This window comes from Heptranchias perlo, chromosome 19 (genome assembly GCF_035084215.1).
Source record: "Heptranchias perlo isolate sHepPer1 chromosome 19, sHepPer1.hap1, whole genome shotgun sequence".
Classification (NCBI taxonomy): domain Eukaryota; kingdom Metazoa; phylum Chordata; class Chondrichthyes; order Hexanchiformes; family Hexanchidae; genus Heptranchias; species Heptranchias perlo.
In genome coordinates, this window is record NC_090343.1 from 359,832 (window position 1) to 386,678 (window position 26,847).

Genomic DNA, 26,847 nt, shown 5'->3' on the forward strand with positions numbered 1-26,847 from the left:
CCCGAAGTGTTCAAGTTTTTCTAACTGAGAACTGAAGGCAGTGTTCAAGCTGTAGCCTGACCACAACCCCAGCCTGGCTCCCAGGACTCTGCGCCCCGGGCTTGTACCTTACTGGTTTGGTGATAGTCAGCGTTCTGTTTACTTTAATTGGTGTCCTGCAATGACTAATGCTGAAGAACTTATAGAATCATAGAAAGGTTACAGCATGGAAGGAGGCCATTCAGCCCATTGAGTCCACGCTGGCTCTATGCAAGAGCAATCCAGCTAGTCCCACTCCAACGCCCTATCCCCGTAGCCCTGCAAATTCTTTCCTTTCAAGTACTTATCCAGTTCCCTTTTGAAGGCCATGATTGAATCTGCCTCCACCACCCCCTCGGGCAGTGCATTCCAGATCCTAACTACTCGCTGTGTGAAAAAGCTTTTCCTCATGCCACCTTCGGTTCTTTTGCCAATCACCTTAAATCTATGCCCTCTGGTTCTGGACCCTTCCACCAATGGGAATCTACTCTATCTAGACCCTTCATGATTTTGAATACTTCTATTAAATCTCCTCGCAACCTTATCTGTTCTAAGGAGAACAACCCCAGCTTCTCCAGTCTATCCACATAACTAAAGTCCCTCATCTCTGGAATCATTCTAGTAAATCTCTTCTGCACCCTCCCTCTAAGGACTTCACATCTTTCCTGTAGTGTGGTGCCCAGAACTGGACACAATACTCCATTTGTGGCTGAACCAGTGTTTCACAAAGGTTCACCATGACTTCCTTACTTTTGTACTCTGTGCCTCTATTTATAAAGCCCAGGATCCCGAATGCTTTTTTAAACCGCTTTCTCAACCTGCCCTGCCACGTTCAACGATTTGTGCACATATACCCCCAGATCTCTCCGTTCCTGTACTCCTTTTAGAATTGTGCCATCTAGTTTATATTGTCTCGCCTCATTCTTCATCCCAAAATGTATCACTTTGCATTTTTCTGTGTTAAATTTCATTTGCTACGTGTCCGCCCATGCCACCAGCCGTCTAGATCCTCTAGAAGTCTATCAAGTACCTCGGCCATGTCCACTGCCTCCATGAGTAGATCTCCTTTATGGTCCCTAATCGGCCTCATCCCTCCTCTTACTACCTGTTTATACTTGCATTGAAGGCAGTTCAGAGAAGGTTCACTAGATTGATTCTGGGTATGGAAGGGTTGTCTTATGAGGAAAGATTGAACAGGTTGGGTCTATACTCATTGGAGTTTAGAAGAATGAGAGGAGATCTTGTTGAAACATATCAGATTCTGAGGGGACTCAATAGAGTAGATGCTCAGAGAATGTTACTTGTCATGGGAGAATCTAAAACTAGGGGGCATAGTCTCAGAATAAGGGGTCGCCCGTTTAAGACGGAAATGAGGAGGAATTTCTTCTCCCAAAGGGTCGTGAATCTTTGGAGTTCATTACTCCAAAAAGCTGTGGAGGCTGAGTCATTGAATACATTCAAGGCTGAGTTAGACACATTTTTGATCAGCAAGGGAGTCAAAGGATATGGGGGAAAGGCGGGAAAGTGGAGTTGAGGTAAAAGATCAGCCATGATCTCATTAAATGGCGGAGCAGGCTCGAAGGGCCAAATGGCCTACTCCTGCTCCTTTCTCTTATGGTCCTGTGGTCTTTCTTACTATTTATATGCCTGCCAAAGACTTTTGGATTCCCTTTTATGTTGGCTGCCAGAGTATTCTCATACCCTCTCTTTGCCCCTCTTATTTCCTTTTTCACATCCCCTCTGAACTTTCTATACTATGCCTGGTTCTCACTTGTGTTATCAACTTGACATCTGTCATACGCCCATTTTTTCCACTTCATCTTACTCTCTATCTCTTTTGTCATCCAGGGAGCTCTGGCTTTAGTTGCCCTACCTTACTCCCTCGTGGGAATGTACCTAGACTGTACCCGAACCATCTCCTCTTCAAAGGCTACCCAATGTTCAATTACAGTTTTGTCTGCCAATCTTCGATTACAATTTACCTGGGCCAGATCTGTTCTCATCCCACTGAAATTGGTCCTCCTCCAATTGAGTATTTTTACTTTAGAGTGGTCCTCGTCCTTTTCCACAGCTATTCTAAACCTTATGATACTATGATCGCTGTTCCCTAAATGCTCCCCCACTGTCACTTGCTCCACTTGGCCCGCCTCATTTCCTAGAACCAAGTTCAGCAATGCCTCCTTCCTCGTTGGGCCAGAAACGTACTGGTTTAGAAAGTTATCCTGAACACATTTCAAAAATTCCTCCCCCTCTTTGCCCCTTATATTATTACTATCCCAGTCTATATTAGGATAGTTGAAGTCCCCAGTTATCGCTACTCTATAGCTTTTGCACCTCTCTGTAATTTGCCTGCAAATTTGCTCCTCCATATCCTCATTAATTGGTGACATATAGAATACACTCAGTAGTGTAATAGCTCCTCTATTGTTTCTTAACTCTAACCAAATAGATTCTGTCCTTGACCCCTCCAGGACATCCTCTCTATCCAGTACTGCAATATTCTCCTTTAATCAATACTACCACCTCCTTTCTTTCCTTCCCTATCTTTCCTGAACACCTTGTATCCAGGAATATTTAGTACCCAATCCTGACCTTTTTTGAGCCAGGTTTTTGTTAACGCCACAACATTGTATTCCCATGCGGCTATTTGCGCCTGCAGCTCATCAACCTTGTTTACCACACTTCGTGCGTTACACACATGCACTGTAAACCAGTCTTAGACTTTCTTGTACTCTCTCTTAGTCTGATCCCACCTAATATTGTACTATTTCTTGCTCTAGTGCTATCTTTCTCTCCCGATCCTTTGTGCACCTTGTTTCTCCTTTCCAATGCTACATCCTGGTGCCTATCCCCCCGCCAAATTAGTTTTATACTCCCCACTCCCACCCCACCACAGCACTAGCAAACCTCCCCATTGGTCCCAGCTCCGTTGAGGTGCAACCTGTCCGGTGTGTACAGGTCCTACCTCCCCCAGAACTGGTCCCAAAGCCTCAGGAATCTAAAACCCTCCCTCCTGCACCATCTCTCCAGCCACACATTCATCTGCTCTATCCTCCTATTTCTATATTCGCTAGCGCGTGGCACCGGGAATAATCCGGAGATTACTACCTTAATGTTTTCTGTTTGAATTACGAGCATTATCCATTAGAACGGATCCAAATATGGGCACGAGGCTGACAACAGGCACAGATTGCAGAATGTTCAGAGTCTTGGGTGGTGGGCGGTCCAAGGCGTGTAGTACAGGACAGCAAGGTTGAGAAGAGCGAGAGTTGAGGTGAATGAAGTTTTAAAGGCTTTCAGATTGTAGGAGGAAGGGGATATTGAGGAAGGGAGTTCTAGTTTAGAAGGCCTGGGAAGCAATGAGTAGAAGCTGGTGTAATAATAATTCCAACACAGTGGGGACATGAGGAGGATGTAAGAAACAAGTCAGCTGATCCCTGGATTCTTCATGAATTTTCTGAGGGTATTCAGTCAATAGTTAACCTTTTCCCAGTTAAATTTTCTTGATCAGTTATGTGATTTATTCATTGTTTTGTCTGCTGTTCCCTGAGGGAGCAGCTGATACACAGATCCATGTTCAATCCTTGGTCTGTGTTAGTTATCTGTTCTTGGCTGGGAGGATGATCGAAGGGAAGCTGCAAATGACCTCATCTCTCAGGTATAGGGGTTTTTTCTGCATTATGGTGAGTTTTACCAAGGGCCTCATATTCGGCTGGGTCCCCGGGCACTGGTGCATTAATCCGCCCCTGCATAGACTGTACTCCAACAAAGAGTTGATGCCATTGAGAGAAGGAGGAAACATAGAAAATAGGAGCAGGAGTAGGCCATTCGGCCCTTTGAGCCTGCTCCGCCATTCAGTATGATCATGGCTGATCCTCTATCTCAGTACCATATTCCCGCTCTCTCCCCATACCCCTTGATGCCTTTTGTTTCTAGAAATCTATCTAGCTCCTTCTTAAATATATTCAGTGACTTGGCCTCCATAGCCTTCTGAGGTAGAGAATTCCACAGGTTCACCACCCTCTGAATGAAGAAATTTCTCCTCATCTCAGTCCTAAATATCCTACCTCGTATCCTGAGACTGTGACCCCTCGTTCTGCACCCCCGAGCCAGGGGAAACATCCTCCCTCCATCCAGTCTGTCCAGCCCTGACAGAATTTTATATGTTTCAATGAGATCCCTTCTCATTCTTCTAAACTCGAGTGAATACAGGACGAGTCGACCCAATCTCTCCTCATACGACCGTCCTGCCATCCCAGGGATCAGTCTGGTGAACCTTCGCTGCACTCCCTCTATGGCAAGTATATCCTTTCTTGGGTAAGGTGACCAAAACTGCACACAATACTCCAGGTGTGGTCTCACCAAGGCCCTGCATAACTGCAGTAAGACATCCTTGCTCCTGTACTCAAATCCTCTTGCAATGAAGGCCAACATACCATTTGCCTTCCTAACTGCTTGCTACACCTGCATATTTGCTTTCAGTGACTGGTGTACAAGGACACCCAGGTCCCTTTTGTACATCAACATTCCCCAATCTATCACCATTTAAATAATACTCTGCCTTTCTGTTTTTCCTTCTGAAGTGGATAACTTCACGTTTATCCACTTTATACTGCATCTGCCATGTATTTGCCCACTCACTCAACTTGTCTAAATCGCCTTGAAGCCTCTTTGCATCCTCCTCACAACTCACAATCCCACCTAGTTTTGTGTTGTCAGCAAACTTGGAAATATTACATTTGATTCCCTCATCCAAATCATCGATATATATTGTGAATAGCTGGGGCCCAAGCACAGATCCCTGCGGTACCCCACTAGTCACTGCCTGCCACCCCGAAAAAGACCCATTTATTCCTACCCTCTGTTTCCTGTCTGTTAACCAATTTTCAATCCATGCCAGTATATTACCCCCAATCCCATGTGCTTTAATTTTGTACACTAACCTCTTATGTGGGACTTTATCAAAGGCCTTCTGAAAATCCAAATAAACCACATCCACTGGTTCTCTCTTATCTATTCTACCAGTTACATCCTCAAAAAAAACTCCAGTAGGTTTGTCAAACATGATTTCCCTTTCATAAATCCATGTTGACTTTGTCTAATCCTGTTGATATTTTCTAAGTGTCCTGTTATCACATCCTTTATAATAGACTCTGGCATTTTCCCTACTACTGATGTCAGGCTAACCGGTCTGTAGTTCTCTGTTTTCTCTCCCACCATTTTTAAATATTGAGGGGGGAAGGGTAAGCAAAGTTATTTTGTTTGTTTTTGATTTCTTTCCCAATTTTTCTTCTCCAGAGCAAGTTTGATAACCTGTATGGTTGCCGAGAATCGCTTATTGATGGTATCAAGCGTGCCACAGATGTCATGATAGCTGGTAAAGTGGCAGTGGTGGCAGGATATGGTGACGTTGGCAAAGGTTGTGTGCAGGCTCTGCGAGCTTTTGGAGCCCGAGTTATTGTAACAGAAATCGACCCCATCAATGCTCTGCAAGCTGCTATGGAGGGTAAGGATGAGTGTTGCTGGAGTCAACTGAACTCTTTGGAGACTAAATGTGTGAGGAATGCCCTTTCCTCTATACTCTTTCTGGTGGCTGGTGACTTGGAGCAGTGCAGTGTTTTTCCAAGTAATGGATGTATTTGGATAAAGTATTTGAATCCAGAAATTGGATTAACGCTTCATTCACAGAGGACAGTTCATTGTTTAAAATGTCCCTTTGAAGTACTTGTAGACCTGGCGAATTAGTGCTGCATGTGGGTCTGCTGTTCAATCCCGGCATAAGCCAGGGGGACTTGGGAGAGGGAATATTAGCCAGTCACACCTGCTGCAAAGTGTCTGAACTTTGGGTGAGGATGGGATTGAACTTGGGTGTGATGCCTGTACAATCAATTAGCCTGATGACGCTCACTGACTTTCAAATGGCGAATGTGAGAACATGAGACAGTGACTGTCATTAGACTTTTCGACTCTGGTACAAGACGGCAGCTTTGAATCCACATACCAGAAAGGAAGGTGAACATTTAATATCCCAACACTACATAGCTTTGGTGCTTTGGCATTCACACTGTTATTTAATGATGTAGTAAACACTGGGTTATTGAGAGCTAATCTGAAGCTGATTCTCGGGAAATTCTGCGATTACAAAATTGTCTCAAATTTTAATCTCGGAACATTTTTAAAATGTAATTGGGAAATGAGACCCTTCCACTTTGATATGTGCCTACACGAGTGTGCTCTGGTTAGAACCCAGAACTGCCAACCTCAGGAATAGTTAGGAGTGACAATTATGGTTGGCTCAGGTGATCCATAGGTGATCTATTTAACCAGAGGTACCACATTTCACGAAGAATGAATCATATAAAGTTACGGCACAGAGGAGGCCATTCAGCCCATCATGTCTGTGCGGGTTGAAAAGAGCTATCCAGCTTAATCCCACTTTCCAGCACTTGGTCCGTAGGCCTGTAGATTATGGCATTTTAAGTGCATATCCAAGTACTTTTTAAATGCAATGAGGGTTTCTGCCTCTACCACCCTTTCAGGCAGTGAATTCCAGACCCCCACCACCCTCTAGGTGAAAAAATTTCTCCTTAGTTCCCCTCTAATCCTTCTACCAATCACTTTAAATCTCTGCTCCCGGTCACTGACCCCTCTGCTAAGGGAAATAGGTCCTCCCTATCCACTCTATCTAGGCCCCTCATAATTTTATACATCTCAATTAAATCTCCCTCAGCCTTCTTTGTTCCAAAGAAAACAACCCCAGCCTATCCAGTCTTTGCTTATAGCTAAAATTCTCCAGCCCTGGCAACATCCTTGTAAATCTCCTCTGTACCCTTTCTAGTGCAGTCACATCTTTCCAGTAATGTAGTGACCAGAACTGTACGCAGTACTCAAGCTGTGGCCTAACCAATGTTTTATACTGTTCCAGCATAACCTCCCTGCTCTTATATTCTGTGCCTCGGCTAATAAAGGAAAGTATCCCGTATGCCATCTTAACCACCTTACCTACCTGTCCTGCTACCTTCAGGGATCTGTGAACATGCACTCCAAGGTCCCTTTGTTCCTCTACATCCCTCATTATCCTCCCATTTATTGTGAATTCCCTTGCCTTGTTTGCCCTCCCCAAATGCATCACCTCACATTTCTCTGGATTGAATTCCATTTGTCACTTTTCTGCCCACCTGACCAGTCCATTGATATCTTCCTGCAGTCTACAGTTTTCCTCCTCACCATCAACCACGTGGCCAATTTTTGTCTCATTTGCAAACTTCTTGATCATGTGCCCTACATTTAAGTCCAAATCATTAATATATACTACAAAAAGCAATGGACCTAGTACTGAACATTGCGGGACCCCACTTGAAACAGCCTTCCAGTCACAAAAACACCCCATCAACCATTAACCTTTGCTTCCTGCCACTGAGCCAATTTTGGATCCAACTTGCCACTTTCCCTTGGATCCCATGGGCATTTATTTTTTTGACCAGTCTGCCAGGAGGGACCTTGTCAAAAGCTTTGCTAAAATCCATGTAGACTACATCAAATACACTACCCTCATTGACCCTCCTCAAAAAATTCAATCAAGTTAGTCAGACACGACCTCCCCTTAATAAATCTATGCTGACTGTCCTTGATTAACCCATGCCTTTCTAAATGATGATTTATGCTGACCCTCAAAATTGATTCCAATAATTTGCCCACCAGTGAGTGAAGTGTGTTAAAATATGCTGATTGTAAACTAAAATGAGTAACACATGCCAACAGCACAAGTTGGAAGTAAAATGAAGCTGCCTCTGCTCTTCCCCAGTAATATATCTTAGTCCCAGGGTCAGATTATTCTCCACTGCACCAGTGTAATGTTTTTCCTACTGCCCACACATTAGTGCCTTTGAGTCAAACATTGATAATCTCAATCAGAAAGTTTGATGCTGTTTTGAAACATTACAAACATTTTGAATGGAATCCATAGACCAAGAAACTTTCCTTTCATTTCATTTATTTGTCTGAATTGGATTTGGATCCAAGGTGTTGAATGTCTTTATCGTTTCTCCCCTCCCTCCTCCCACAATAACTTCAACTGAGGAATTAAGCACTTAATTGATTTGCTGTAACCTAGACTTGGGCTACTTCAGCACTCGAGTGTTATTTCTTTGCCTCATTGATTCAGGCCCCCGTGTAAGTTAACTAACTCATTGGTCTATAAATTTGGCCGCATAGCGCCCGTTTTTTAGGCGTTACATGGCCTCCTAAGGTCCCAAAATGGCATCCGCAATGCGACGCACGCTTCTAGCGTGACGTGCGCTGGACGCCTTCTTGGTAAAGGCGTTTGCGTACAGGCAGATAACGAACGCTGGTACCAAGTAAAGTAAGGAGAACATGTGTTAGATAAGTGTGCAACGCTAATTTTAAAGGGACAGACATGATTTAGGAACTCAGTGCTCCAGCTAATGCATTGTCATAACCACGCACAGCTGAACACGTTGCAGACGGCCTGGAGGACCCCCCACCATCGCTATTTAAAGGGACCATGCAGGATTATTGCTTCTGGCTGCTGATGCATTTGTAGCTGTTTTTGGAGGTCTCCCATACTTGAATCCTAGGACTAGGGGACATAGCCTAAAAATTAGAGCCAGGACTTGCAGGAGTGAAGTTAGGAAATACTTCTACATACAAAGGGTGGTAGAAGTTTGGAACGCTCTTCTGCAAGCGGCAGTTGATGCTAGCTCAATTGTTAATTTTAAATCTGGGGTTGATAGACTTGTTAACCAAAGATATTAAGGGATATGGGGCTAAGGCGGATATATGGAGATAGGTCACATATCAACCATGATCTCATTGAATGGCGGAACAGGCTTGAGGAGCTAAATGCTACTGCCACTTGCCTGTTATGCACCACCTTCTGCAAGAAAATGGGACGTGTGTCGGTGAGTGTCCTGCAGGATGTTTGGGTGATGTGCCTGCCATGGTTGAATAGCTGCCATTGTGTGTAACCTGAGTGTTGTGGGTGTGTGCAGCTTGCAACAGTGGTAATGTGAGAGGAAGCATCGCATACTGATTGAAAGAGTCTGTTGGTTTGTGGGTGATTTGAGGGGGGGTGTAGTGCATGGAGCAGTAGATGCAGCTAGTGGTGCAGTTGGTAGGAGATGCCACTTAACAGTTGACCTCACTCTGCTTGACCACTCGTGTCAAAGCATTGAATTTCTTCTGCACTGAATCCATGTTTGTGGTGCTATGTGCCTGGCACTGGCTTTGTCCCCTACTACCTCCCACTGCCTCTTGAGCATATGTCTGCAGGGTCTCTTGCCCTCCTGTGGATATAGGATTCCCCTTCTTCTGTCCACCTCTTGCATCAAGGTCTCTAGTGCATCAGCAGAGAACCTTGGTGCACGCACTCTCGCAGGCCTGGTACAAACTCAGATCGGTAGATTGGTGAGGTCTGGTGTGCAGATTGGAGGATGTGGGATTTAGTAGTGCGCAACCTTTATTCAATGTTTTAACATAACTCAACAGTTTGTAAACAAAGGTATGGGACCTGCATCTGTGTTTTACGTGTGCGATGTCTGATCTCCGTTCAGACGCCGTGTGGACCCATATCTTTTATATTTTGCAAGTAAGAGATGCAGGCTGCCTTTGAGGTGCATGCCACTCACGCGATATTTTGGCCCTCCTGCTGGTGAGAAGTCATTCATCAGCACAGCCAGGCCTGGCTGCTTGCCGGAATCAGGTAAATGACCAGGCAGCATAAATCTCACGTGCTGCCTGTATTGGAACGACCGCGTGGGTCAATTGCGCACCGCGACCCCTGCGCCCAGATTTGGGGGTTATTGAATTTAACCCCCATTTTGTCGTCTTGTAGGTTATGAGGTCACGACCATGGATGAGGCTTGCAAAGAGGGAAATATCTTTGTGACAACAACTGGCTGCAAAGATATCATTATGGGAAGGTAGGAAATAACTGGCACTGAGCTCCTGTGATTTTGTGGAGGTTGACCCAGTGTTGGTTTCACCTGAGTAACTCATTGTATGTGAAACTCTAAAATGTTGGAGAGACCTGACCGGGGTTTCTTTGGGTAGAATACTTCACGGGTGAGTCTTTTGTTGGATTGCCAGCTTCTCTGCAGAATCAGGCATTCGATGTAAAGGAGACAGTTGTCTTATGCACCTCTTTTCATAGAATCATGCAGCACAGAAGGAGGCCATTTGGCCCATTGTGTCTTGAACAGCTCTTTGCTGCATCAATCCATAACTAATCCCACTACACTGCTCTTTTCCTGTGGCCCTATATCTTCCTCTGTTTCAAATATTTATCCAAATTTCCCTTAAAAGATGCAATGGTCCCTGGCCTTTGCCTGATCCACTCCCTGTTGCTAAGCTTTCCCATGCTCCAACAACCTGCTGCACATTTATATTGGGAGCCAATGTATTTTGATGCTGAGCGAAACTTGACTTGAGCTGTTTTACAACTCTTGCAACTCTGTTAATTGCCTGATCAATATGTAATCGTCCAGTGTAGACAACAGAACTACCAGATACTGCTACTCCACTGATTTATACTGATAGGCACCTTACCTCACCAAAGAGATGAGCTGCTGCAGTCACGTTGTATAACTTTGACATTTCTTCTCCCCTCCCCCCTGGGATAAGGAGGGATTATTATTAACGTAGAACTTACAAAAAATAGCTTTTTGACTGACAGAATTTGAATATCTCCTAACTCTTAAAGATGGAAACTCTTTGTTCAAGCAGCAGATTAACTGGAGCAGTTCCACATTACATTGTCAATGATGAACTGTCTAACTGTTTAAGTTGCCTCAATCCTGATGAATGTTTGGTGATTTTTTTCCCCTTCCTTTGTTCCCTCTTTTCCTCTGCCCATTCCTCCCTCAGGCACTTTGAGGAAATGAAAGATGACTCAATCGTTTGTAACATCGGTCATTTTGATGTTGAGCTGGATGTGAAATGGCTGAACAAAAATGCAGCTAAGGTGAACATTAAACCCCAGGTAGGTGACTAACTTGGTTGGTTTCAACTGTGAAATGAGTTTGTGCAGCCCTGATCCTGTTCCTACTGGCTCTAGGCCCTCAGTACCAACTAGCCCTAATTGCCATCAAGTTGTCAATCTTACCCAGAGGTCAGAGGACAAGTGAGGGAAATGGCAGTGTCATGCTAGTCCACAAGAGGGTGCTCTTCTGCCATTGAGGCTGAGACTAAGGGCTCGATTTTCGCACCGCGATCGGGTGCGTTCGTGGCGGGGGGGCTGCGAAAATCGGGGATTCCTGGGGCCGGTCGGGAGCCCAGCTCCAACCCGCCCAATTTCTGGGTTCCCCACTGACGCACTCACATGCGCGCGCAGCCCCCGTATGTGGGACTCCTGCCAGCAATTAAAGCCGGCGAGGTGCCACTTAAAGTACTTGAACAGGTACTTCAGGTTGTTTACAGACGTGATTGACCTGTTATTTTAGGAGGGATGGGATTTTGCAACTGACTGAGACTGTTTCCCGTACTGGGTGAAACACTCCCAGTTCAAATAGACATGTTGCAGCCGTCAGCCTGTGGCAGCTGCAAAGGTCCATTTGACAGGTGGGGGGAGACCCTCACTCATTGCAGGAGACCACTCGTCACTTGGGACAAAGTTTGGCCTCCACCACCCTCCTCCTAACAACAAAATTCACCAACTTGCACACTTACCCCGGTGTCCAGACACATTTACCTACCTTGCGGACCCCCTCAGATGTACATCTTCCGGATGGGGACCGCCGTAGCTGCAGTCATGACCTCCTCGGAGGGCGAACAGCATCACCAGCCTCACCGGCCACGCCATCCACCTCTGACATGTGGAGCCCCACAACACAGTGCTGTGACACATCCACCTGCACAGCAGGAGGGAGGGCAACCGCAGAGAGAGATGCATTGCAGAGGGCACTACCCTCGCCACAGGGTCCACAGACCGAGGCTCAGCTTCCTGGATCTCTCTGAGCAGCAGTGCACACGGAGGCTCAGAGTCACTCGACATGTAGTCGTGGACATCTGCAGCCTCCTTCATGCCGAGCTGCTCCCGGCTGGCCCGAGCACCATCTTCTTACCTGTCGCTGTCAAAGTCACCACTGCCCTCAACAACCTCTCCTCCAGGGTGCCACCGAGGACATCGCCGACATCTCTGTCGTCTGCACAAAAGAGCCCTGCAAATACACCTACACCCACTCTGCAGTGACACAATGGGTGGCATCAGTTGTGGGTCTTCATTGTGATCCTCAGGAAAGGGCATTATTGCACAAACCAGACAAGATTCACAAAGACGTGGCAGTAGTGGTGCCAATATAATATGTATTGTGAGTTGATCAGAAATTAAATATAAGTAAAAACCATGACAAACCCTCAAACACCCTTGTGCATCTCCTTCATGCTCACGACACGTTTGCCTTACGTTTCCTACTGCACATATGTGATGCATGCCCTGTGGCTGCAGCACAGGTAGTGGCAGGTTGAGTGAGGCTGACTGTGAAAGAGATGCACGAGAGGGTGAGTATGAGATAGATCGATGAGATTGTATGAGGATTGGGTTGAGTGGTAGTGGCGGGATGAGTACTGGTGAGGTGAGTAAGTGCAGGTAAGATGAGGATGAGGTTTGAGTGGGTGTGAGGGGTTACGTTTGCTATAGGAACAGGAGCAGACCATTCAGCCCCTTGAGCCTGTTCTGCCATTCAGTGAGATCATGGTTGATCTGTATCGTTACTCCATCCATCCTGGCTCCATATCCCTCAATACCCTTGGCTAGCAAAAATCTATCGATCTCAGATTTAAAATTATTAATTGAGCTAGCTTCTTCTGCTTTTTGTGGGAGAGCGTTCCACACTTCTACCATCCTTTTGCATGAAGTGTTTCCTAACTTCTCTCCTGAACGGCCTGGCTCTGATTTTAAGGTTAAGTCCCCTTGTTGTAGGCTCCCCCACCAGTGAAAAAAGTTTATCTATCTATCCATCAGTTCCTTTTAAAATCTTAAAAACCTCAATCAAATCATCTCTTAACCCTCTATATTCCAGGGAATACAAGCCTAGTTTATGTAATCTTGCCTCATAATTTAACCCTTGGAGCCCTGGTAACATTTTGGTGAATCTATGCTGCACTCCCTCCAAGGCCATTATATCCTTTCTAAGGTGCATTGCCCAGAACTATACACAGTACTCCAGATGTGGTCTAACCAGGGCTTTGTATAGCTGTAGCAAAACTTCCTCCCCTTTATATTCTAGCCCTCCAGTTATAAAGGCTAACATTCCATTTGCCTTTTTGATGATTTTTTGTACCTGACCATTACATTTTAGTGATCTGTGTACATGGACCCCTAAATCTCTTTGCACCTCCACTTTTCATCATCTAAAAAATACCCTGATCGATCCTTTTTTGGTCCAAAATGGATGACCTCACACTTGCCAGTGTTGAAATCCATCTGCCACTATTTTGCCCACTCACTTAATTTATCAATGTCTCTTTGTAATTTTATGCTACCTTCTACAGTGCTTATTATGCCACCAATCTTTGTGTCATGTGTCATTGATATGTGGCTCTCTATTGTGTTATCTAAGTCATTAAGACATATAGTGAATAGTTGAGACCCCAGCATTGATCCTTGTGGGACATCACTAGTCACTTCCTTCCAATTCGTGGGAACAACACCACCAGCACATTCCCCTCCAAGTCACACACCATCCTGACTTGGAAATATATCGCCGTTCCTTCATTGTCACTGGGTCAAAATCCTGGAACTCGCTACCTAACAGCACTGTGGGAGAACTGTCACCACACGGACTGCAGCGGTTCAAGAAGGCAGCTCACCACCACCTTCTCAAGGGCAATTAGGGATGGGCAATAAATGCCGGCCTCGCCAGCGACGCCCACATCCCATGAATGAATATTAAAAAAAAATACCCATTTTCCCTACTGTGTCTTCTACCGCCTAATCAGATCAATAATTGACCTTCAATTCCATGAGCTTTAATTTTAGCTAACAGTCTCTTATGTGGAACCTTATTGAATACCTTCTGGAAGTCCAGATAAACAACATCCATGGACGTTCCCTTTCTACTACTTTAGTTACTTCCTCAAAAAATTCAATTAGGTTCGTTAGACATGACTTACCCTTTACAAATCCATGCTGGCGCTCTCTAATGAGTTCAAATTTCTCCCACTGTTCAGTCACACTGTCCTTAATTATAGAATCATAGAAAATCTACGGCACAGAAGGAGGCCATTCAGCTCATCATGTCCGTGCTGGCTAAGAAACGAGTCACCCAGCTTTAACCCCACTTTCCCACATTTGGTCCGTAGCCCTGCAGGTTACGGCTCTTCAGGTGCACGTCCAGGTATTTTTTAAATGAGTTGAGGGTTTCTGCCTCTACCATCCTCTCAGGCAGTGAGTTCCAGACACCCACCACCCTCTGGGTGAAAAATTTTTTCCTAATTTCCGATCTAATCCTTCTACCAATCACTTTAAATCTATGCCCCCTGGTATTGACCACTCCGCTAAGGGAAATTGGTCCTCCCTATCCACTCTATCTAGGCCCCTCATAATTATGTACACCTCAATCAAATCACCCCTCAGCCTCCTCTGTTCCAAGGAAAACAACCCCAGCCTATCCAATCTGTCATCATAGCTAAAATTCTCCAGTCCTGGCAACATCCTCGTAAATCTCCTCTGCACCCCCTCTAGTGCAATTCCTGTAATATGGTGACCAGAACTGTGCACAGTACTCAAGCTGTGGCCTATGCAGTGTTTTATACAGTTCTAGCATATCATCCCTGCTTTTATATTCTATGCCTTGGCTAATAAAGGAAAGCATTCCATATGCCTTCTTAACCAACTTATCTACCTGTCCTGCTATCTTCAGGGATCTGTGGACATGCACTCCAAGGTCCCTCACTTCCTCTACACCTCTCAGTATCCTCCCATTTATTGTGTATTCTCTTGCCTTGTTTGCTCTCCCCGAATGCATTACCTCACACTTCTCCGATTGAACTCCATTTGCCACTTTTCTGCCCATCTGACCAATCCATTGATATCTTCCTGCAGTCTACCTCTTTCCTCCTCACTATCAACCACATGGCCTATCTTAATCATGCCCCCTACGTTTAAGTCCAAATTGTTAATGTATACTACATAAAGCAAAGGACTGAGTACCGAGCCCTGCAGCACCCCACTGGAAACAGCCTTCCAGTCGCAAAAACACCCGTCGACTATTGCCCTCTGCTTCCTGCCACTGAGCCAATTTTGGATCCAATTTGCCACATTCCCTTGGATCCCATGGGCATTTACATTTTTGACCAATCTGCCATGTGGGACCTTGTCAAAAGCCTTGCTAAAATCCGTATAGACTACATCAGTTGCGCTTCCCTCATCGATCCTCCTTGTCACCTCCTCGAAAAATTCAATCAAGTTAGTCAGACACGACCTCCCCTTAACAAATCCATGCTGACTGTCCTTGATTAGTCCGTGCCTTTCTAAGTGACAGTTTATTCTGTCTCTCAGAATAGATTCGAATAATTTGCCCACCACCGAGGTTAGGCTGACTGGCCTGTAATTACTCGGTCTATCCTTCGCTCCCTTTTTAAACAATGGTACAACATTAGCAGTCCTCCAATTCTCCGGCACTATGCCTGTGTCCAGTGAAGTTTGGAAAATGATTGTTAAAGCCTCCGCTATTACCTCTATTGCTTCTTTTAACAGCCTGGGATACATTTCATCCGGCCCTGGTGATTTATCCACTTTCAAAGATGCTAATCCCCTTAATACTTCCTCTCTCATTGTTTATCCCTTCCAATATTTCACACTCCTCCTCCTTAACTTCAATCCCTGCATCATCCCTCTCCTTTGTGAAGACCGATACAAAGTATTCATTAAGAAATATAGATTCCTATAACTTCCCCACAACAGTTGTTAGACTAACAGGTCTTTAATTTCCTGGTTTGCCTCGCTCACCTTTCTTAAATAATGGAGTTACATTTGCAATTTTCCAATCTAAAGGGACAATTCCTGAATCAAGAGCGCTTTGGAAGATTATGGCTAAAGCATCTGCAATTTCCTCACCATTTCCTTTAAAACTCTGGGGTGGAAACCATCAGTCCTGGGGATTTGTCAGTCTTTCGTGCCATTATTTTTATCTCTGCTTGAGTTCAATCTGCCTCTGATAATAGTACGTGTGTTTTGAGAGAACTGTCGCTGTGTGTTCCCTCCCCTCCCTCCCACCACACTCCAGGGCCAACTTGCATCCCAGCTGACTCGGCACAGACTACAGCTGCAACCTGGAACCTTTCGGGTCTGGCTGCTTGCCACAATACAGAGCATTTACCCAGTCCGCAATAAAGGGACCTTGACTTGTACTTGTGAAAAGGCAATGAAAACTATTGGTCAGGTTGCACATAATTATGAATATTTCATCTATTTACCAGCAGTCTTTTTTACTAATGACAGCACTTCTAGTGGAACTGATTCTCCATAAGATCCGGCTCCTTGGATTCTGAATTAATCTTTTTTTATACAGTGGAGTGGATTCAGAGAGAAGCATGGGGACAGTTGTACATGCACTGGAGCAATGAAATCATACTTGCTGCCATGGCAGTCTGGTCAAGGGGCTTCCCCAACATTCGGAAGGGGCAGCAATGTTAAAATCTTATTTTAGCAGATGGAGAACTCGGTCTGCACTTGACCAGAAAGAAAGGGCAGGCCAGAAAGCAAGCAGTTCCAACAATAGGCACAAAGTTTTGTTTTGCCTTCTGACTTGTGTTCACCTCCTTATAGTGTGATGTGCCCCTGAAGGCTGTGACAGGAGGTGGCCCTGTGATATCCATGGAGTATGATGGTTTTGTTGTGGATACTACCCGAAGAAATGGAAACACATTACCCATTAACATTTCAGCTTAAATTATATACTCTGTCTTCTGGGTTTCAGGTGGATCGCTATAGGCTGAAGAATGGCCGCCACATCATCATTCTGGCTGAAGGTCGTTTGGTGAATCTCGGCTGTGCCATGGGTCACCCCAGCTTTGTAATGAGCAACTCCTTCACCAACCAAGTTCTGGCACAAATTGAGCTGTGGACCAATTATGGAAAGTACCCAGTGGGTGTACACTTCCTGCCAAAGAAGGTACTATCTTTATTTTATCTGCAGAAATCCAGAGAATTTATCTATAGATTTTAATCTGTGAACAATAATTGCCAAATTTTGGATTTCTTATGAACTTTTCATCCTGCAAATAGCAGCTTTAAATCTTAGTACATGGAAAAATCTTGAATTTACATAGTGCCTTATCATACCCTGCAATCAGTGCGTCACGTACAATTAATCATTTGAAATGCAGTATCTGCTGTTATGTAGGTAAACGTGGCAGCCATCGCGCACAGCAGGATCCCATAAACAGTAATAATCAGTTTTCAATGGTGATGGTTGAGGGAGGATTGATGGTCAGGACACGAGGAGAACCCTCTTTTTGAATAGTGCTGAGGGATCCTTAATATCCACCTGAACCACTGGAATAAGCTGATGGGGTCTCGATGTAATCTCTGATCTGCAAATGTCAACTCTGATAATGCAACTTAGTCCTAGAGTTGAATTCTCCCCGTGTTGAACCTATTATGCCTTTCGTTGTTTGTTTGTATTATTTTTTTTTAAATATTTGTTCTCGGGATGTTGGTGATGCTGGCAAGGGGGCATTTATTGCCCATCGTTAGTTGCCCTGAGGGAATTGAGTCAACCATGTAGTGTGGACTGGAGTCACACATAGACCAAACTGGGGGCAGCAGGTTCCCTTCCTTGAAGGACATTAGTGAACCAGTTGTGTATTTATGATAAATGAGCAGCTTTCAGGGTCATTTCATCTATTGCCGGCCCACAAACTACCAGATTTAATTAATTCGATTTCCCATCTTGCTCTGATGGGATTTGAACTCATGAGCTCTGAATTGCTAGTCCACTACCAGCATCAGCAGGCCCTCTGGATGCCTCCCTCTTCCCCCCCCCCCCCCCCCCACCCCAGTCTGGACTGCGTCGTCCAATCTTCCTGTTTTTTAAAAAAAGCAGGAACAGAAAAAGAATGTAGAATACAATTCTGTCCAATTTTTATACCTTTGAACTTTCTTATGAAGGAATGCAGGAACGAGCTGGGCTTTTTATTCGGTATTCAAGTGGCATTGGGCAACGTAATTTCCATTGGTTGGGAAATCAATAACAAAGGGGCATAAAGTTAAGAATAGCACTAAAAGCGTAAAGATACAGGTTAGAAGATTTTTTTTTTGAAGCCAAGGGTCATTAGAATCTGAAATGCATTACTACAAGAGGCTATAGCAGCTGAGACAATCCTGGCATTTCAGAGGGATTTAGATGAATACATGGACATGAAAAATATTAATGGGTACAGGGAAAGAGCAGGAAAATGGATTTGGAATACATAGGCCGAAGATGGAGCTAGTACAAGTGCAGTGGGTTGACTGACCTTTATATGTGCTGAAATTTCAAAATTGTATGTCATCATAACATAGTCTCAAAGTGAATTACTTTCGGAGTGCAGTGACTGTTGATATAGTTCCGAAATAAACATTTTCACAGTTTCTCAGACTTTTAGACAAAATTGCAGCATTTGGGGAGAAACTTGTATGACCCGCAGTAAGTGTATGAACTTGCAGGATAGGAAACTACTTGCTCCACTCATGAGAGAGATCACAGGTGAGGATTATTGGAAGCATTTAAGAAATTCTCGCATGGTATGTTGCCTCCCTGTTGCCAGGATAAAGGACATCACTGAGAGAGTGCAGAGAATTTTGAGGAGGGAAGGGGAACCATAACAGACCATAAGAGATAGGAGCAGGGGCAGGCCATTCGGCCCCTCGAGCCTGCTCTGCCATTTAATGAGATCATGGCTGATCTGATTTTTAACTCAACTCCACTTTCCCGCCCTTTCCTCATATCCTTTGACTCCCTTGCTGATCAAAAATTTGTCAAACTCAGCCTTGAATGTATTCAATGACTCAGCCGCCACAGCTTTTTGGGGTAACGAATTCCAAAGATTCACGACCCTGTGGAGAAGAAATTCCTCCTCATTTCCGTCTTAAATGGCGGCCCTTATTCTGAGACCATGCCCCCTAGTTTTAGATTCCCCCATGAGGAGTAACATCCTCTCAGCATCTACCCTATCGAGTCCCCTCAGAATCTTGTATATTTCAATAAGATCTCCTCTCATTCTTCTGAACTCCAATGAGTATAGACCCAACCTGTTCAATCTTTCCTCATAAGATAACCCTTCCATACCCGGAATCAACCCAGTGAACCTTCTCTGAACTGCCTCCAATGCAAGTATGTCCATCCTTAAATAAGGGCATTAGAACTGTACGCAGTACTCCAGGTGTGGTCTCACCAGCACCCTGTACAGTTGTAGCATGACTTCCCTGCTTTTATACTCCATCCCCCTAGAAATAAAGGCCAATATTCCATTTGCCTTCCGGATTACCTGCTGCACCTGTATGTTGACTTTTTGTGTTTCATGTACGAGGACACCCAGATCCCTCTGTACCGCAGCATTTTGTAGTATTTCTCCATTCAAATAATATTTTGCTTTTTTATTTTTTCCTTCCAAAGTGGATGACTTCACATTTTCCCACATTATATTCCATCTGCCAAATTTTTGCCCATTCGCTTAACCTGTCAATATCCCTTTGCAGACACTTTGTGTCCTCATCGCAACTTGCTTTTCCACCTATCTTTGTATCATCAGCAAATTTGGCCACAAGTCACTCTGTTCCTTCATCCAAATCATTGATATATATTGTAAATAGTTGAGGCCCCTGCACTGAGCCCTGCGGCACCCCACTAGTTACAGATCGCCATTTTGAAAATGACCCTTTTATCCCGACTCTTTGTTTTCTGTTAGTTAGCCAATCCTCTATCCATGCCAGTATATTACCCCCAACACCATGAGCTCTTATCTTGTGCAGTAATCTTTTGTGTGGCACTTTATCGAATGCCTTTTGGAAATCCAAATATACTGCATCCATTGGTTCCCCTTTATCCACCCTGCCCGTTACTTCCTCAAAGAACTCTAATAAATTTGTCAGACATGATTTCCCCTTCATAAAACCATGTTGACTCGCCTCGATTGCATTATGAGTCTCCAAATGTCCTGCTACTACTTCCTTAATAATGGATTTTCCCAATGACAGATGTTAGGCTAACTGGTCTATAGTTACCTGCTTTCTGTCTCACTCCCTTCTTGAATAGGGGTGTTACGTTTGCAGTTTTCCAATCCGCTGGGACCTTTCCAGAATCTAGTGAATTCTGGAAGATTACAACCAATGCATCCACTATCTCTGTAGCCATTTCCTTTAAGACCCTCGGATGCAAGTCATCAGGTCCAGGAGACTTGTCGGCCTTTAGACCCATTAGTTTACCTAGTACTTTTTCTCTGGTGATAGTGATTGTTTTTAGTTCCTCCCTCCCCTTTGCCCCTTGATTTTCTACTATTATTGGTATGTTATTCGTGTCTTCTACTGTGAAGACAAATACAAAACATCTGTTCAATTCCTCTGCCATGTCCTTGTTTTTCATTATTACTTCCCCAGTCTCATCCTCTAAGGGACCAATGTTTACTTTAGCTACCCACTTCCTTTTTATATACTTGTAGAAACTTGTAGAAACTTTTACTGTCAGTTTTTATATTTCTTGCTAGTTTACTCTCATAATTTATTTTCTCCCTCTTTATTATTCTTTTAGTCATCCTTTGCTGGTTTTTAAAGTTTTCCCAATCTTTGCCATGTTGTATGCTTTTTCTTTTAACCTGATACCATCTTGGCTTCCTTAGTTAGCCATGGTTGGTTCACCATTTTTGTGGAGTCTTTCCTCCTCATGGATATATTTTTGTTGCAAATCATAAAATATCTTTTTAAATGTTTGCCACTACTTATCCACCATCATACCATCTAATCTGTTTATCTAGTCCACTTTAGCCCATTCCACCCTCATTCCATTATAATTGTCCTTATTTAAGTTTAATACAGTAGTTTCAGACCCAAGATCCTCGCTCTCAAACTGGATGTGAAATTCTATCATGTTATGATCACTGCTTCCCAAGGGATCCTTTACTTTGAGATCATTAATTAATTCTGTTTCGTTACCCATTACCAGATCCAAAATGGTCTGTTCCCTGGTTGGTTCCCCGACGTATTGGTCTAAGAAACAGTCCCTAATACACTCTATGAACTCCTCCTCAGGGCTATTTTTGCCAATTTGATTTGTCCAATCTATGTGAAAGTTAAAATCGCCCATGATTATTGCATTACCTTTTTTACAAGCCCCCCTTATTTCCTGATTAATATTTTGCCCTACAGTGTAGCTACTGTTAGGGGGCCTATATACTACTCCCACCAGTGATTTCTTTCCTTGCTATTTCTTACCTCCACCCAAATTGATTCGACATCTTGATCTTCTGAGCCAAGGTCATTTCTCACTATTATACCAATTTCATCCTTTATTAACAGAGCTACCCCACCACCTTTACCGTTTCTCCTATCCTTCCGAAATGTTAAACAACCCTGAATATTTAGCTCCCAACCTTGGTCACCTTGCAGCCAAGTTTCTATATTGGCCACGAGATCATAACCATTTGTTTCTAGTTGTGCCGTCAATTCATCTATCTCATTACGAATGCAGCGCACATTCAGATAAAGAACCTTTAATTTTGTCTTTTTACCATTCTTTCCTATCCCGGTCCCATTTGCTAGTGCACTCTTATGTTTGTACGCTCTGTCCCTTCCTGACACACTCTGTTTATCATTACCCCATCACTTTCCTGTACTACTTCCTTGTCTTTTCTCTTTATCAATCTAAACTTTGCCCCACCTGAGCCCTCCCCCTTCTATTTAGTTTAAAGCCTTCTCTACCACCCTAGTTATTTGGTTTGCCAGAACACTGGTCCCAGCATGGTTCAGGTGAAGCCCGTCCCAACGGAACAGCTCCCTCTTTCCCCAGTACTGGTGCCAGTGCCCCATGAATCGAAACCCACTTCTCCCACACCGATCTTTGAGCCACGCATTCATCTCTCTGATCTGATTTACCCTGTGCCAATTTGCTCGTGGCTCAGGTAATAATCCAAAGATTATCACCTTTGTGGTTCTGCTTTTTAATTTAGTCCCTAAATTTGCGAACAGCCAGAAGTCGTGGTCAATGTTGGAGCCAATGACATGGGTAGGAAAAGGATTGAGTTTCAGTTTCAGTTTCTAGGGACGAAGTTAAAAAGCAGGACCTCAAATCTATCCCAATGCCACGTGCTAGTGAATATAGGCGCAGTAAGATAATGTGTGGCTGGAGAGATGGTGCAGAATGGAGGGTTTCAGATTCCTGTGGCATTGGGACCAGTTCTGGGGCAGGAGGGACCTGAACAAGGTGGAAGGGTTGCACCTCAACAGAACTGAGACCAACGTCCTTGTGGGGGAGGGTTTAAACTAATTTGGCAGGGGGAGGGGAACCAAGATGAACCATAGAGAGGAGTGACAAGATACATAGAGGTCTGGGAGAGACAAACTGCATTAGAATAAGGATCCACCTGTGGACCCTACTCATCTACACACTGCTTCTTGATAACATCATCCATAAATACATAGGGTCCACTCCATATGCAAGCTGACAACATCCAGCTCTCTATCTCCATTTCCCTCAACACCACCATCATCCTTGGGCTGTCAGACTGGCTGCCTGACATTAAGCCATGGATGTGTCCAGAATCTTCACTGATTGAACATCCTGTCGGTGAATCTCCGCACCCTTGTCATTGACTCCATCCATTGCTTACTGTAGTTTAACCAGACAGCACACAACTTTAGTGTTCTGCTCGACCCAGAACTGAGCTTCACACCATATATTATGCGCACCAACAACACTACCTATCTCTGCAACATTGCGCCCTCTGTCCCTACTGCCAAGTCCCTTTATCACCTTTAGACATGACTTCTCCAACATCCTCCACCCTCCTTAAACTACAAATGATCTAAAACGCTGTTGCCTGCATCCTGCCCCAAACTAAGCCCCATTTGTTCTTCACCCCAGTCCTCACAGAACTACACTACAGAATGTACTCTGGGTGGGGGACTTCAATGTCCATCAGCAAGAGTGGCTCAGTAGCACCACTACTGACCGAGCTGGCCGAGCCCTGAAGGACATAGCTGCCAGACTGGGCCTGCGGCAGGTGGTGAGCGAACCAACACGAGGGAAAAACCTACTTGACCTCGTCCTCACCAATCTACCTGTCGCAGATGCATCTGTCCATGACAGTGTTGGTAGAAGTGACCACTGCACAGTCCTCGTGGAGATGAAGTCCCGTCTTCGCACTGAGGACACCATCCAATGTGTTGTGTGGCACTATCACCGTGCTAAATGGGATAGATTCATAACCGAGCTAGCAGCTCAAAACTGGGCATCCATGAGGCGCTGTGGGCCATCAGCAGCAGCAGAATTGTATTCCAGCACAATCTGTAACCTCATGGCCCGGCATATTCCTCACTCTACCATTACTAACAAGCCAGGGGATCAGCCCTGGTTCAATGAGGAGTGTAGAAGAGCATGCCAGGAGCAGCACCAGGTGTAACTAAAAATGAGGTGCCAACCTGGTGAAGCAACAACTTGGGACTGCATGCATGCTAAACAGCGGAAGCAACATGCTATAGACAGAGCGAAGCGATTCCACAGCCAACGGATCAGATCAAAGCTCTGCAGTCCTGCCACATCCAGTCGTGAATGGTGGTGGACAATTAAACAACTAACAGGAGGAGGAGGCTCTGTAAACATTCCCATCCTCAATGATGGCGGAGTCCAGCACATGAGTGCAAAAGACAAGGCTGAAGCGTTTGCAACCATCTTCAGCCAGAAGTGTCGAGTGGACGATCCATCTCGGCCTCCTACCGATATCCCCACCATCACAGAAGCCAGTCTTCAGCCTATTCGATTCACTCCACGTGATATCAAGAAACGACTGAGTGCACTGGATACAGCAAAGGTTATGGGCCCTGACAACATCCCGGCTGTAGTGCTGAAGACTGACAGAACTCCAGAACTAGCTGCGCCTCTAGCCAAACTGTTCCAGTACAGCTACAACACTGGCATCTACCCGACAATGTGGAAAGTTGCCCAGGTATGTCCTGTCCACAAAAAGCAGGACAAATCCAATCCGGCCAATTACCGCCCCATCAGCCTACTCTCAATCATCAGCAAAGTGATAGAAGGTGTCATCGACAGTGCTATTAAGCGGCACTTACTGACCAATAACCTGCTCACCGATGCTCAGTTTGGGTTCTGCCAGGACCACTCGGCTCCAGACCTCATTACAGCCTTGGTCCAAACATGGACAAAAGAGCTGAATTCCAGAGGTGAGGTGAGAGTGACTGCCCTTGACATCAAGGCAGCATTTGACCGAGTGTGGCACCAAGGAGCCCTAGTAAAATTGAAGTCAATGGGAATAGGGGAAAATTCTCCAGCGGCTGGAGTCATACCTTGCGTAAAGGAAGATGGTAGTGGTTGTTGGAGGCCAATCATCTCAGCCCCAGGGCATTGCTGCAGGAGTTCCTCAGGGCAGTGTCCTAGGCCCAACCATCTTCAGCTGGTTCATCAATGACCTTCCCTCCATCATAAGGTCAGAAATGGGGATGTTCACTGAGTGATTGCAGTGTTCAGTTCCATTTGCAACCCCTCAGATAATGAAGCAGTCCATGCCGGCATGCAGCAAGACCTGAACAACATCCAGGCTTGGGCTAAGTGGCAAGTAACATTTGCACCAGACAAGTGCCAGGCAATGACCATCTCCAACAAGAGAGAGTCTAACCACCTCCCCTTGACATTCAACGGCATTACCATCGCCGAATCCCCCACCATCAACATCCTGGGTGCCACCATTGACCAGAAACTTAACTGGACCAGCCATATAAATACAGTGGCTACAAGAACAGGTCAGAGGCTGGGTATTCTGCAGGAGTGACTCACCTCCTGACTCCCCAAAGTCTTTCCACCATCTACAAGGCACATGTCAGGAGTGTGTTGGAATTCTCTCCACTTGCCTGGATGAGTGCAGCTCCAACAACACTTAAGAAGCTCAACACCATCCAGGACAACGCAGCCCGCTTGATCGGCACCCCATCCACCACCCTAAACATTCACTCCCTTCACCACCGGCGCACTGTGGCTGCAGTGTGTGCCATCCACAGGATGCACTGCAGCAACTCGCCAAGGCTTCTTCGACAGCACCTTCCAAACCCACGACCTCTACCACCTAGAAGGACAAGAGGAGCAGGCACATGGGAACAACACCACCTGCACGTTCCCCTCCAAGTCACACACCATCCCGACTTGGAAATATATCGCCGTTCCTTCATCGTCGCTGGGTCAAAATCCTGGAACTCCGTACCTAACAGCACTGTGGGAGAACCTTCACCACACGGACTGCAGCAGTTCAAGAAGGCGGCTCACCACCACCTTCTCCAGGGCAATTAAGGATGGGCAATAAATGCTGGCCTCGCCAACGACGCCCACATCCCATGAACGAATTAAAAAAAACATTGGCCCTGTGTCTGCCAACTGACTAAATTTAAAATCCTCTACAAATCTCTCCATGACCTCCACACACTGTACCTCTGCAGTCTTTTCCAGCCCTATGTCCTCCCACAACCTCCAGTCCTCTAACTCTGGTCTCCTGTATGCATTTACCGTTCCCTATTTCCCCCCCCGTTCCACCTTTGATGGCAGAGCCATCAGCTGCCTTGGTCCTACCCCCTCCCCAAACCCTTCCATCTCTCTAACTCCCTCCTCACATTTTAAAGCCTTACCAATCCCATCTTAGACCAAGCTTTTGATCACTTTTCCCAGCCCTCCCATGAAGGCTCTGCTCCACTCCTTTCTTCATCCTGAAGCACAATGCACCATTTTTCTACAGTAAAGGGCTATGTAAGGTAGTTCCAGTGGCAATAAACCATCTATGATTGTCTTAACATGTTACATTTCTGACTTTCAGCTGGATGAAGCAGTGGCTTCTGCACACTTGGAGAAACTGGGAGTGAAATTAACCAAACTAACAGAGGATCAGTCATCTTATATCGGGGTCCCTGTCGACGGACCCTTCAAACCAGACCATTACAGATACTGAGCACTCTGCATATTTCCATGGAAACCAAAGCGTAGCAACTTTCGTCTGATGGGTTCAATTTGTTGGCATCTGTGATGGGTCGCCTTGTAGCGAAACAAATGGTTACAAAGTCCAAAAGGATGATTATTGCTCTGCTCCCAAGCAGTTGTAATCATTTTATCACCAAAGCGTCTTCATTTTGTACCTGCCTTGATGTTGAAATAAAATCCTGCTGAAGCTGACTCTTGTATTTTAGCTTTCCTCAGCTCTAAAGTCAGTTGGGAGTTTGTATCTCCTGAAATGGCTGAGTGTATAAATGCACTACCTAGTGTCACATTTTGTTTTCGCTGGATGTGGGTGAATCAGTGATAATCATCTGATGATGGTGTTAGTCCTAAACCATACTGACCAAGAAGGTCCCAAGTTTAATCCACAGTTTCTGCTGAGTTAACTGATGTTTTGATGAGGTCACCTCTCATTCTTCTAAACTCTAGTGAATATAGGCCTAGTCAACCCAATCTCTCCTCATACGTCAGTCCTGCCATCCCAGGAATCAGTCTGGTAAACCTTCGTTGCACTCCCTCCATGGCAAGGATAAGGAGACCAAAACTGCACACAATACTCCGGATATGGTCTCACCAAAGCCCTGTATAACTGCAGTAAGACATCCCTGCTCCTGTACTCAAATCCTCT

The 26,847-nt window shown here is 45.1% G+C and overlaps 1 protein-coding gene across 1 annotated transcript in view; it reads left to right on the forward strand.

Annotated features, from left to right (window-relative positions):
- ahcy (adenosylhomocysteinase) overlaps positions 1-26,396 on the forward strand; it is a 64,624-nt gene extending 38,228 nt beyond the window's left edge. The window contains exons 6-10 of the mRNA XM_068000122.1: positions 5,317-5,524; positions 9,872-9,959; positions 10,903-11,017; positions 16,956-17,150; positions 26,044-26,396. Of these exons, the coding sequence (XP_067856223.1) occupies positions 5,317-5,524; positions 9,872-9,959; positions 10,903-11,017; positions 16,956-17,150; positions 26,044-26,175 (738 nt within the window). The 3' untranslated portion in view covers positions 26,176-26,396. The remainder of the gene's footprint in view (positions 1-5,316; positions 5,525-9,871; positions 9,960-10,902; positions 11,018-16,955; positions 17,151-26,043) is intronic.
- The last annotated feature ends 451 nt before the right edge of the window (positions 26,397-26,847 follow it).